Genomic DNA, 13,450 nt, shown 5'->3' with positions numbered 1-13,450 from the left:
TAAAAACTACTCGAGTAGAAAATTGGGAGAAGAAAAAAAGAAATATAATTTACTCGTATTATTGTCCAATCAAATAATGTTAATCTTGATCATTCTAACCGAGATCGATATCGATATCGGTATCTCGGCAAACTGGCTCGGAGTTCGGAGTATCATCAACACCGTCCGCCACAGCACCTCACCTGGACCTGGACAACGAGACCCGTGGACAACCTTGTAATCCATCGAGGTCCACGGGGGGTCCACGGGTGGCCATGTAGGTAACCTCCAGCCACAGAAGCACTTCGGACTAATTATCAGCCACTTCCAAGGTTACTAGAGCTGCAGGTGACCTCGTTTCTAGGTCCTTCACAAACGTGGACACCGTCGTTTCTCAACAACTTCATACAATATTTATATTGAAGATGTCATTTCAAATAACTTCAGCAGTTTTCTCTCTAAGCTTTTGTTACTCTGACTCCATTTCCTGAAATAGCATAGACTTTATCACAATGGTCTCTACCTCACACCATACGATATCATGACCAGTAGTACTGGTAATCATCAATCCTTTTGCCTCGTCTTTCCGATTCACTCGTTGAGCTTTCTTTGCTATCGTTTCTACTCTCTTTTCGAGGCGTCTGTCTGTCCAAGAACCCTCCATACGATTCACGTGTACTTTTCTCGTGCTTCCGCTGTTGACCCTTCAATGGCACAGTCAAGCTTATGTTCCTTTCCTTTATCCAGCGGTTCGGGGCCACATCAAAGTGTGCCTGAGTCTCATCCATTACATCATCTTGCTCTCCACGAAAGATACAGACAATCCAAGAGTCGGCCCCATTGATCGCCAAATGGGTATGGATCTCCTTTATTTGCCGTATCTTAAAGTCCGGAATGTCTGTTACTGTTGAAGCATCTGGCGAGTTTGCCAGATCTTTATTTGAATCCCATATTGATCATCAAATCATTATTGAAATATTCAAAAAATTTACCGTCCGTGTGTTTGACACGGCTGTTGAGAAGACAAAATACCCTTCTTTCTCGGTGATTCCATCAAATCTTCGCGGATCATTCTCTGGAAGCCCTCATAATCCGTACGAAACCAAACTTCTTAGTGCTAAGAGTTTGTGTTGTCTTGTTTTCATTACGATGGTTGACACAAACAACATTGAATATGATGCATTGCAGATCCAAATGTTCAATCTTCAAGCGCTATATACGGCAGACTTATATCATGTTCGATGAGATGCACTCTAGACTATATTCTTTGCGGTATAAGGTCTCATTGCTATCATATTCAAATGTTATCAAGGGACTTCCCATCATTTTCCTATGTAGGAAGTGAAGTTGTAAAGTCTTCGCTTTCATTTGTCCCTACCGATTAGTTTGGAGAGCATTCAAATTTCTTCCTACAATTGGTTTTGAAGATGCACCCCTAAAACCATCACCAATTAATGATTATAATTTAACTATCCTCTCATGCTTAATCAATTTGCAGTGAAACTCCTTGTTATATTCTCCACTGTGAAGATGTTGACCAAGCTCTGAAAATACCCGACCCCAACGTTCTGAATTGTTAGAAACTAAGTGATGACTGTCACTTTCTCCGTAAATTGTCTGTAAATTCTTGTTCCAAAAATGATTGAGAGGTATAAATCCGCATTTGGTCAATTATCGGGTTTCGACTCATTTGCTCGAAATAACGATAATTGGATACCCGTCGGTGACTCTGGTCTCTGCCCACATCGCAGTATTCATTTAGTACGAAGTCATATTTTATGAATCTAACTTCCAGAATGACTACCATCTAGGAATCGATGGCTAAGAAACCTGTTACATGACTGTTCAAGTCTTATATGACTCCAACACCTACCCCTCATCACTTTTCGAATCATCATTTCAACATACCAGTCACCAAATAATCACATTGTCCGCTCAAATCATACCATTCAATGAATTTTCTGTTTTATTCAACACATTTTCCCTTCTGAATGACTCTCATCTTGGAATTTACTCACCATTATGATGTATGAGAAGCCTTATTGGTCAGTGGTAGATATTTGTATGAGTCCAAAATATACTTTTCAGTATTCTGAATCATGAGAAGTGAGGTTTAAGTCACAAATCGATCAAATGACTCCATTTTCTCCTCAAGTTGTAATATTCATAGAATGCACAGCATTATTTGGTATCTATAATCTTGAAATGACTACCAAATGGTAATTCATTTTGAAAATTGATGCCTTGAGAGCCTCATTATTTGTGCTCAAATTGATCGGCTTTTCTTCTCTGGTTTTCTCTTTTTCTTTTCTCTTCATCAACCAACAACATCTCAATCACGAAACCCAAAACATACCTTCAACCAACAAAAATACATTTCTCCCACTTCAAACACAAATTTTCTCGCAAGAATACCCTGCTTCTATCAACTTCTTCATACTCTCTATCCACCTGCATTATCTGCGCACCTTCATCCACATCTACACAAATAAAATCATCTTTACACATCTCCGCACGTATCACACACAGCCTCCGTCTCAATCAAAGGTAAGCATCGTCAATACCTCACACATAGTTTGATAGCAATACTGAGATCCTAACGAAGCAAGTACTTAGTTCGAAAAAGATCGAAGAACATGAATAATTTTACACGAGAAACATTTCCCACTGGAAATCCAGCCCACTGGTGGTACCTGGTGCCTTTTAATCAAGACGGCAAAAGTTACTGGGTCACCCGCAACCATTATTGCGGCTTCAATAGGCAAATCACCACCGAGGAACAGAAACTTCAAAGAGACTGGCAAAGAAAAGCACCGGAAGAGACCATGAATGTCCTTACCAAGGGATTTCAAAATCAATGGCCAACTATCCATGACAAGGTTGAGGTCAACGATGGCGTCGAACCTGAGAAATTCAATAACTGGGCGATTTGGTCTAAAGCTATCTGGAGACAAATAGCAGAGGATCGAAGAGCTACAGGCGTCTCCCGTCCCCAGGCCGCCGCTACCAACTCTTCCAATGGCCATTAAACGACTCGTACCTTGCATGTTATCTCACGTTAACAACATAATATCTCTTAATATGTGCACCATGCGCAATTCACACTCGTTAAATTTCACATCTTTGGATTTTTGAATAGGCAGTGGAGGATTAATGCCGGAACTGAAGTTTCACAGACGGAAAGAATGGATAGGGAATAATGAAATAGGCGATTAGCGACCGTTACACTCATTGTACTTACATAGGCATCTCGATAGCTTCGCATGTCCTAGCTCATAATATTACGATTTTGCCATACTTGCATTTTTATACCGTGTACTTGTGTAATTCCTATAATCCAACGACTTATGTCTATTGTTACATTGAATCCGTACCGCTTTAAGTCTATAGACCATTAATTTTACTGCCTTGTTGATTCTCTAACGCTACATGTATGGGTACTCCGAGTCAAGAAAACAAAATTAATAATTGTCTGTTCATACCAAACTTAACGCTAAGCAATATCACATTTCTTTTCGCAACTCCTAATCAATATCCGCATAATCAAGGCCACAAACAAGCTGCGTATTCAGGATGCGCACCTGGCTTCCCAAACACCGTACTCAAATCATCACTTAACAACTCCGGCCCGTCCAAGTAGTCTTTCTCATTCTTCAAAAATCGATGTCTCTGCAACGCAATATTCCACGTAAAACTCGAATGGCCTATCCCGACGAACTTGGAGCTTTTCGTCAAGACGAGAAAATCGACTATCGCCTGTTGATCCCATGATAACTTGCTCAATAGTTCCCTGTCCTTAGCATCGAGTAGCATCCATTTCGTAGTGACACTGTATGCAGCTGCGTCTCGCGAGAACTGGGCGGTCTCGGTTTCGTTACCTGATGCTACATAAACTAGAGTGAGGTTTGTAGAGGCCAATTTCTTCAGGTATTGTATCGACTGGAATTCATAACGCTGATAAAACCAATCCTCGGCCGGCAAAGATTTCGTAGGGTCTATCTCTGACCTGAGATGTGCACCGAAAAATGTGTCAGGGAGAAATGGCTGCGAAAGATCTCCAGACACGTTATATGTGGATAACATATTCTGCAAAACAGTGGTCGCAAGAATCCTCAAATTTTTGCGGAACTTCAATATCCCACCAAAAGAAAGTGCAAATTCCTCCCCGTCAGAATATATCGGATATTGCAAATACGATCTCCCAAGCTCAACCGTTACCGGCATATTCATTGTCTGATTCGTCGCGAACTGGTAATATCCATCCAACCATCCCTCAAATAATTCTCTCCACTTTTCCGGATGTTCTAAGCCTGTTTTCGGAATTGGAGAAGAGAACAAACTTTCTGGCAATAGTGTGATAGGACCTCTTCCCTCGTTTGAATTTGGAACATCACCTATGTATGGATATATGACCATTTGTGGACAAGAATACCTGAGCGACTCGACAAAATGAAAATAGTCAAACATGTAGGCCATACTAACTCTTTCACCGGTTCGAATCTGTGAGATATCATCCGGGTTTCGGAGAATAATTCGAGGGATCACTAGACCGGCGCCCGCGGATATTGCATACCGTACACAGTTCAGTATCGAGTTTCGTATGTCCCCAACACCGCCGATGGAATTATCGCATGTGAATATAACTTTGGCTGGATTCCATTCTGTCTTTTCGCATAAAGCTCGAAGGGCTGCGGAATCGAGGCGAAGGAAATTGAAAACATCTTCCGTTGCTTTGGAAGAACGAAGCTTGGGAATTTTCTCCAGGATGATATGGACTGGGGAATCATAAGAACTGACAAAGAAGATATAGAAGCAAATTGAGAAGATAAGAAGAATGGTTAGATAGGGATACCTATTGATGCATCTTGCAGCTCCTCGCATGATTGCAACGTCTTTTGAAACACTTGATGAATAAAGATGAATTAAGAGGAAGAGGAAGGATTCACAACCACTTGATTGTTTTGGAATATCATATCGTCACTTCCAATCCCCTACTTCAATGAGGTCCTTGGTGAATGTCGTTCCTTCCCCATGTCGACTATAGATACCGAGCAAGATCGTAACCTATGATTATTCCGTGTACAGAATATCTTTAAAAAGTACGGAGCAGGAAAGAAGCTTGTTCCTTCATTCATGACAGAGGCTTCCGCATGGAAAATATATCGCAGAATCTTCGTTCGAAGCTTGACAGATTGACCATTGCATAGTTCGGAAACTCGCACTTCGAGTACAGTGATTCGAAGTATCAATGTCCAGTGGGTCAATAAAACTATGATTGAAGATACTTGTATTTCAACATTTCATGATGATATAAGTTTGTATTCAAATGTAGAAAACATCAAGTGTATGATGGACTCAAAGCCCCACAAACATGTTTAATCAGTAATAATTCGAACTTTTCGGGTGTCATGACTTTTTCGCTTTTTCGTACCGCTGATACCACGCCACACTATTATATCAAATTTGATTAATCTCCAATCGCGAAGAAAGAATCCTGAGCAAGTCAAATCTTCGGGCTACCCAATAGAATGATGAGTTACGTGTAGTGTGCAATCATCTTTGAACACTTCGAGCAAAATATTTGCAGGTACGATAGCCGAGCGGTAAACCCCCACATTCAGGTGGGAAATTCCCGGTTATCAACTTCCAGGGGCTCAAACTTAGGGATATTTCCAAGAACATTCATAACGTCTAGCTAGTTTAAGCTCTCCACGTGTTGTGTCAACTCAAGAGAATCCACTTGCGTGCTGCAAATCGTTCTTCTTTGAACCTCAATGCTGACTGGCACTTTGTACCGGAACGGTGCGGTGCCGACTATTACCAAATCCAATGCAAGGATTCGCCAGAATATTGCTCCTCTTCCAAAGCATTGACCAATTGCATACCGGATGAATGAAATACTTTCAATGCAAATTCATCAAGAGAGTCAATAATAACACGCTATATACTCGTGCTGCCAGAAAGTATGCAACTCCGGCGCTATGAAAACCAGGTTAGTCCTCTTGTAGTTTACCATCTTGTGGTATGTGCATCTAGCGTCGGAGTTGCATACTTTCTGGCAGCACGAGTATGCATCAATCGCGTTACCCATGGACAGAAGACTCGGTTAGAAAATATCCCTCGACAACTATGGGGTAAGGAGGGATGTTCCCGGTGCAGTCTCGAACCCTTTGAGGTCTAGCAGCATGATGTCTGTCATCTGAAAAGCCATTTACCCACATATAACCCCCTTCGGCAGCTACTGTTAGCTACTGGAGCTAGCTTGGGGGAGAAGGCCAAGAACACTTCTGGGACTTTTGGTGGGGGTGAAGTTTCACGGCAATTACGGACTTTATCTTTCCCTAAAATATATGGGGATGCCGGACTGTGGAACCACTATCAGTGGTGCGTGTAACACTCGCTTGATCTGGAGATGTAAGACTACATGGATGATATGGTTTATTGATAAAATCATGCAGTGAGGGAAAAGTCCGTCTGGGGTCATGATATCTGCTGATGCCCAGGGTGCGTTATGTTTGTAGTATATAAACACTTCAATTCACTGCACTACCTATCCCATTGTTCTTATCATCAGCGGCCAGTTCACTCATTGCTATAAATATTACCTCATAAACAATGGCGATACTAAACGACCCACCGTCATCCACAAAAATTCTCTCCCTTGATGCTCCCGACATTCCTCCTCCTTCAAAAGTTGCCCTGCCCACAACAACCCACACTCCCGCCACTCATGACAGCCGAAATCCTCAGAATCTCACCTCTAGATGGCCCACCGCAATTGACCTCGCAGGCTCCAACCTCCCCTGCCGTCTCGAAGGTGAAGTTGCCAATCTCGTAGTCCTTGGGTCTATCCCCTCAGAGATAAATGGAACATTTTATCGTGTCATGTGCGACCCTTTCGTTCCACCCCACCCACAAAATGTACCCATCGATGGCGACGGCAATATCTCCGCCTTTCGTTTCCACAACGGTATCGTCGATATGAAAATGCGGTATATCGAGACCGAACGGTACAAACTCGAACGACAGGCTAACAAGGCTTTATTTGGATTATATCGAAATCCATATACACACCATCCGTGTGTACGAGCTGCGGTAGATAGTACAGCAAACACGAATTTAGTCGTGTGGGCTGACAAGTTGTTGGCGTTGAAGGAAGTGGGGTTGCCATATGAAGTTGATGGCGATACGTTGGAGACTTTGGGATACGATCCTTTTGCCTCTGAGGGAGTGAAGTCGAAGACTTTTACGGCCCATCCGAAGGTTGATCCATTTACGAATGAACTTGTTGTATTTGGGTACGAGGCAAAGGGGTTGGCCACGCTGGATGTAGTTACATATACGCTCGATGCGCAAGGGAAAAAGGTGGAAGAATTGTGGGTAAAGAGTCCGTGGTGTGCATTTATTCATGATTGTGCCATTACGGAGAATTGGTTAATACTGGTATGTTGGTGCTTCGAAGCGGACATTGAGAGAATGAAGAAAGGGGGCCAGCATTGGGCATGGGATTATGAAAAACCTGCTACGTTCATTGTGGTCCCTAGGAGAAAGTCGACACCATTGCCGGATGGATGGGGGGAAGGAGAATGGAGATATTATGAGTGGAACAACTGTATGCCAGTTCATACAGCTGGAGCCTGGGAAGGAAAGGATGGGAAATTATACATGGAAAGTTCGAGAGTGCACGATAATGCCTTTCCATTCTTTCCACCCGATGATGGACGAATGCCGAATCCGGATACGAAAGGTGATTTCGCACGTTGGGAATTTGATTTGAGTCAACCGAGTGGCACCAAGATACAGGATCCACTGGTAGTTTTGGACATTCCATGTGAATTTCCGAGAATTGACGAGAGATTCATGACGAAGGAATATGAATGGGTGTTCTTAGATGTTTTCATTCCAGAACAAAGTGATGCAAAGAGTAATATATACCAGGGACTAAATGGTCTTGCGATGCACAACAATAAGACAAGCGAAACGAAATTTTTCTATGCAGGAGAAGACTCGCATGTCCAAGAACCGATTTTCATTCCCCGATCGAAAGATTCCAAGGAAGGGGATGGATGGGTGATGGCAATGGTGGAAAGGAGGATTGCCAATCGTTGCGATCTGATTGTGATTGATACAAGAGATTTTGAAAAGGCAATCGCTATTGTTGAATTGCCATTTCATATAAAAGCTCAAGTACATGGCAATTGGGTCGAAGCCACTGAAACTAGAGGAACGAAAAGTCTGGTTCGAGAGATGTCCAAAATCGAGATTAGTGGGAAGGGCGCATTAGAACCTATGGCTTAAGCTTTTTAGTTCCTTCATACATTGCTCTCCAGCCGAGGCAATCTTGTAAGGAGAGCTCTCTGCAGGCTATCGATGTGAATTCGTATAGTTTCCATTATAGCGTGAAGAAACTCCTAGCGCTATATGGTATGTTTGCCAGGGCTTCGTAACGTATGAAGATCAGAATCAAGAGATGGCGACCCCTTGAAATTTGACCATTAAGGCATTGATTTCTGCCATCGAATCGCTAGCCATCTCGGCCTTGCCACAGAGGCCTTTTTGGCCCATGTTTCCCTCTATTTTAAGTAGTAACTTAGTAAGCTGCCAGAATTCCAGAGAGTTCTTAAAGAACCCAGATCTCGTGAAATCTGGTCCGACTTGTTTTAAATGGTTATCCCAAAGAATCTTCCATCTATCGAGAGCTTGAGAGATACGAGCGGAGTTATAGATCCAGAGAGACGTCACCTTTAGATGGAAGATTGTTGTATTTAATGCTTATTTAGTTAGCAAAGGTATCATATGAGCAGGTAGTCTTGGATATTTTGTTTACCGTTGAGGAACGTGAACAAATTGAGAGTTGTAAGTCCGTAATGATGAACTGGATTCCATTCATCTCCCATTAGCCACTCCAAAGAGGTTGCCAGAGTGGCTCGAGGTTCCTCATTTGTTCCTAACAAATACCCTTCGCAAACGAGGGCATCTGTAGCGGCAAATGCTTCTTCTGAGGATGGCATATCACCGACCATCTCGGCAATCGTTAATCGGGGTGGATACTTGTTGAAAAGAGTATAATGACAATCTACAAGATATATCAAACTCATAACCCTAATTTATATTTAGCATCTCGAATAAAAGATGGTAGAGACAAGCTGAGCTGACCTAACTCTTGCTTCTGCTTCAATGTAACCATGCCAATTAAAAGGGAAAACACCCGTAGCGTACATGTTTCTTGTTGAGTTATATCCCAGTGCCCTCGCACCATTGACAACATCACAATATCGCCTGTTACGCATTCTCTTCCTTGCGAGTTGCCCATTTTGCCAATTTCGCAGTACTGATACAAGAAATGCTGCTTGGATGATTTGGAGACTAGTCGGTTTCTCAGTGTACTGTTCAGAACGAAGTATTTCTTTCAGTTCTTCATTCTCGAAAACGAATTCCTCGCATAAAGCACCGCACTCCTTTGCTAAGCCAGCCGTATCTCGAGGTGCAGAATACGCTGCGCCAATGAGGAAGACGGCAAATAACAATGGAAGCGAGACTGTCTCGATGTTATAAGTAGGTTGGTGTATAATTGGACAATTAGGATACCAATGATCAAAAAATAATCGAGTGAAATCTATCAAATTAGGAACAGTGAACAAAACGGTTTTTATTTCTTCGGAGAATGGCGGTAAGTCTCCATCAAGCTCGGATAATCTTTGATGAGTGACAGAAAGTTTCGATATAAGTTCCTGGAGCCGGCCTTCCAATTGAGACGAGCTTCGTAGGGTCGAGTCGATTGGAAGAGTACTGAGTTCGCCATTCCAGATAAAATCATCTAGTATTGGCAGTGCATTGCTTTGCATGAGGTCTTCCAATTCGCCGGGAAAAGCAAGTAGTGAGGAATTTGACATAAGGGATGAAGACATCGCGGTAGAAACGGTTGGAGTCGATACACTGCTAGCCGTTGGGGTGCCGAAAAAATCTAAGAGCGACTCTCTTCCAGGCTTTGTGTAATGGAGAAGAAAATCAAACTGCATCCTAGGATCTTGAGATGGTATACCAGAAGCTGTCGCATTGTTGCTGGCCTGATCAAAATGGGTTGGTGCGGTATCATGCAATGGTTGTCTTGAAGACCCGAGATCTTGTATAGCTTGCAAAGGCTGCGAGCCATCCTTGCTTCCCGTCGAACGATAATAAGTGCAGGGTATGTTATTCAATTGACAACCCTCACATGGGCGTCCTTGATTACAAGCTCGTTTCGATCGTGCACAAGAGTCACATGATTGTTTTTGCTTTCCTCTTGGCCTTGGCTGAGGCATTGGCCTCCCACCCCTGATCGGGCATGATTTTGAATGTCTTCTAGCAGCATCTCTAAGATCTTATTAGTAGGAATGATTTTGGCTCTTTCAATTGTTCAACTCACGATCTGAAAAAGTGTTGATCACAAAAGTGGCACCCGTAAAGTCGCTGCCCATCGTCTATTTGAGTTGCAATGTTAATACATCCCGCGTCGCGGAAGATAGCAGTGGTGGGGATTGACTTACGCACAGCTTCATGACGTCGTAGATGTCCGATTGTGGAGTAAGTAGATAAACATATTTGACATTGATAACTCGGAAACGATGTACCCGTCGACGGCGAGGATCTCTTCATCTTAGGTCACGGTGATTGAAGTTGGAAGTTGATTCTGGTTGAAATCATCAAAGCCATTCATTCAAACGACGTTGGCCATTACAATGGTGTGAATTTGTCATTACTGGTTGGAAAAGGTGGAAGTTATTAGAGGCACGCTTCATGAAAACTTACAACCGAGAATTTACGCTTCTACTATACCTAGATAAGGTTAGATGAAGGACCCGAGAACCAGACTGGGAATGATAGCCGGGACCGAATACTGAATAGTGGTAAAATAGAGTTTTTTTCTATGGATTATCTGGATCATCTAGTAACAGATTAAACCTATTTGATCTAAGCGGTGAGATTAAATTGCGGGGGTAGATTCGACAAGTTCTCAAAAGCTTTTCTATTACTTCTAGACTTTTTGGAGTGTGATTAAGAAACGATGGGATGTGTGGATTCATCGTCATTCCTAAGGATCACCATTAGTGATCCAAGCAAAAGTAAGTTGGTATAACCTCATGCATTAGCTGCCCCTATTCCCCTTTCTAAGAATAATAAGGTTTGCTGACCACGAGCACTTTCCGCACGTGATCCTGATATCACATCTGATCTTCAATTTCAAACTAAATAATAGAAATCTATTCGAATACGTCTTGATATCATTGAAATACAAGATTTTTCCACTATAATGTATGATTTGGTCTCCTCAAAATGATTGGGGTCGTCCACTTTTTAGGTCCGTATGGAGCCCACAAGGTCATTCGTCTATGATTTGTAAAACTTACAAGTACATCCCTTGTATCGGGCCTGATGCCGTATAGAGAGGCCGTTGGATGACTTTAGGGCAGACTGCCACGCCATTCTCTGTAGATCGCGGAATTGTACTAGCCTTCTAGGTATATTTGTGGATACATGCAAATGCACTTCGCCTACAAGCATGCATTTAGAAACAGCATTTATCTCATCTGAATTTGCTCTTCAGCCATTGAAGAACGGCCAGGTTTCAATATCATCTCAGATTTCTTTAACCGTATCTAACCATGCCGTCAATCTTTTGAATTGTCCTGCAGGGAGAACGATCTCTTCAACAAATGACAGCCCCCGAGGTAAAAAAGGACGCACGTTACCTCGCTACCTCGCTACCTCTCTACATGTTGCCCGATGCAGTCTCTCAATAATCCACAGTCATTGGAGAAGAGACTAGAACAAACCGGAAAGCTGTTTCGCCTCTACCAAACTTCCTTCAAGATCATATGTCCAAACCCATTCATACAACAAATCGATCTCGTCAGCTATCCTTTTTACATCATCTCCAAAATCATCATGCGTAAACGAGATCAGTTCTCCGGCTTTCTTACTAAATTCAACTAGCTTTTGCGACCTTGGTCTTCTCACCGTATCATAAGCTTCGAGTGCTTTTTGAATATCATCTTTATTCTTGACACCCTGAAAAAGACGACTCAAGACATAAGCATCTTCAAATGCCATACCAGAGCCAGCCCCTAGGTGGGGTGTACTTGCATGAGCAGCGTCTCCCATAAGGCAAATCCTTCCGCGAAAATATTTCTGAGAATGTGGAAGATGGAAGAGCCCCCACTTATCTCCAGCACAGTATTTCGAGACCAATTCAACCAACTTCTCATCATAGCCTTTCAAATCGGACGCCATCTCTTCTTTGGTAGCAGGCACCAACCAGTTGTTCTGATCCCATTCGACATCTTTCGTTGTCTTCAATGCAACGAGGTTGATCAAGTTCCCATGCTCAACTGGGTAACTAATCATATATCTACCATATCCAAGGTATGATTGGCCATTTAGTGCTAAGATATCTCCTATCGCTTCCCGGGCAACATCTCTGGGAACCATAGCTCGATACGCGTAGGTGTTTGAAAACTCCGGTTCAATTGATTGGTTTCTCATGACAAACTTCCTTGTGACACTTTTGATTCCATCACAGCCAATCACTACATCAGCGAGAACTGTTTCACCATCTTCGAATGTCAACTTCAATCCTTCGTTGTCTTCATCCGGGTCTTCAACGCTCACTAGACTTTTCTTGAATTTCGCCATTCCGTCTGGAATCAATGCTGCCATTTCGTCCAAGAACCTAGCCCTATGCACACAACTTCTCCTTCTAATCTCCTCTCTTATCAGCATTTTCGAAATATCTCCCAGAGGTTTTCCTTCCTCTCCCACATGATGAATCAAGTCCATATTCTTGCCATCACCATTTTTACTATTCGTTCCATACCGGAAAGTCAACCATGCATTATCGTGATCGCGAGTTTCGTTAAACGTTGCACATTTCCTATAACCTCTAAGGATATCAGGAGAGATCAGACTTAGGGCATTCACTGCGTTAGGACCAGATGCAATTCCTGCCCCTATTTCTGCAAACTTAGGAGCTGATTCGTAAATTGTGATATTGAGGGCATCACGATAAGGAAGGAGTCCAATACTGAGAGCAAGTCCACCAAGACCGCCGCCGATAATAGCAACATTCAGCTTCGGATTGATGGTTTCTGCCCCCATTTTGAGACCAGAGAACCGATTGAAACTAGATAAGGAGTGTTGATGAGAGTCTTGAGTTTTTTGAACTGACAATACCTTGTGACAGTGTCTCGCAACGGGTTTCTAGCAACAATATTCGATGTGATACTTGAAAGCTTGATATGGTGAGGGGCGCATCCTCAATTCATTGTGACAGTGGTAGCCGCCCATCCTAGAGTAAGCACGATGTGATATGTTCCAAATCTGGTCAACCCTCCGCTTAAGCCAATCACAATCAGATCCTTCCAACGAGAAAATTTATCAGGCACTTGATATATGTTTGCTGTGGAATGTTTATCCAACCCACGATCTTTGAAAT

The 13,450-nt window shown here is 42.7% G+C and overlaps 5 protein-coding genes across 5 annotated transcripts; 2 read left to right on the top strand and 3 right to left on the bottom strand.

Moving 5' to 3' along the window:
- Nucleotides 1-2,615: 2,615 nt before the first annotated feature.
- EAE98_009930 (uncharacterized protein) lies at nt 2,616-3,008 on the top strand (the record flags this gene model as incomplete). The annotated part of the gene is made up of 1 exon (XM_038957551.1): nt 2,616-3,008. One exon carries the CDS (start codon nt 2,616-2,618, stop codon nt 3,006-3,008), a length of 393 nt encoding a protein of 130 aa, XP_038806014.1.
- Nucleotides 3,009-3,522: 514 nt separating this feature from the next.
- EAE98_009929 (uncharacterized protein) lies at nt 3,523-4,860 on the bottom strand (the record flags this gene model as incomplete). Its single annotated transcript, XM_038957550.1, has 1 exon — nt 3,523-4,860. One exon carries the CDS (start codon nt 4,858-4,860, stop codon nt 3,523-3,525), a length of 1,338 nt encoding a protein of 445 aa, XP_038806013.1.
- Nucleotides 4,861-6,594: 1,734 nt separating this feature from the next.
- On the top strand, nt 6,595-8,277 carry EAE98_009928 (uncharacterized protein; the record flags this gene model as incomplete). Its single annotated transcript, XM_038957549.1, has 1 exon — nt 6,595-8,277. The coding sequence occupies one exon, from the start codon at nt 6,595-6,597 to the stop codon at nt 8,275-8,277; it is 1,683 nt and encodes a 560-aa protein (XP_038806012.1).
- Nucleotides 8,278-8,442: 165 nt separating this feature from the next.
- Nucleotides 8,443-10,693, bottom strand: EAE98_009927 (uncharacterized protein; the record flags this gene model as incomplete). The annotated part of the gene is made up of 5 exons (XM_038957548.1): nt 10,506-10,693; nt 10,385-10,439; nt 9,136-10,332; nt 8,807-9,081; nt 8,443-8,750 (listed from the first exon to the last, which is right to left on the bottom strand). The coding sequence occupies exons 1-5, from the start codon at nt 10,612-10,614 to the stop codon at nt 8,443-8,445; spliced, it is 1,944 nt and encodes a 647-aa protein (XP_038806011.1). The 5' UTR covers nt 10,615-10,693.
- A 1,088-nt stretch (nt 10,694-11,781) lies between these two features.
- Nucleotides 11,782-13,113, bottom strand: EAE98_009926 (uncharacterized protein; the record flags this gene model as incomplete). Its single annotated transcript, XM_038957547.1, has 1 exon — nt 11,782-13,113. One exon carries the CDS (start codon nt 13,111-13,113, stop codon nt 11,782-11,784), a length of 1,332 nt encoding a protein of 443 aa, XP_038806010.1.
- Nucleotides 13,114-13,450: the final 337 nt, after the last annotated feature.

This window comes from Botrytis deweyae (genome assembly GCF_014898535.1).
Source record: "Botrytis deweyae strain B1 chromosome Unknown BDEW_032, whole genome shotgun sequence".
In the NCBI taxonomy this organism is placed as follows: domain Eukaryota; kingdom Fungi; phylum Ascomycota; class Leotiomycetes; order Helotiales; family Sclerotiniaceae; genus Botrytis; species Botrytis deweyae.
The sequence above is the reverse complement of the archived record's forward strand: the minus strand, read 5'-3'. Positions and strand labels throughout refer to the sequence as shown.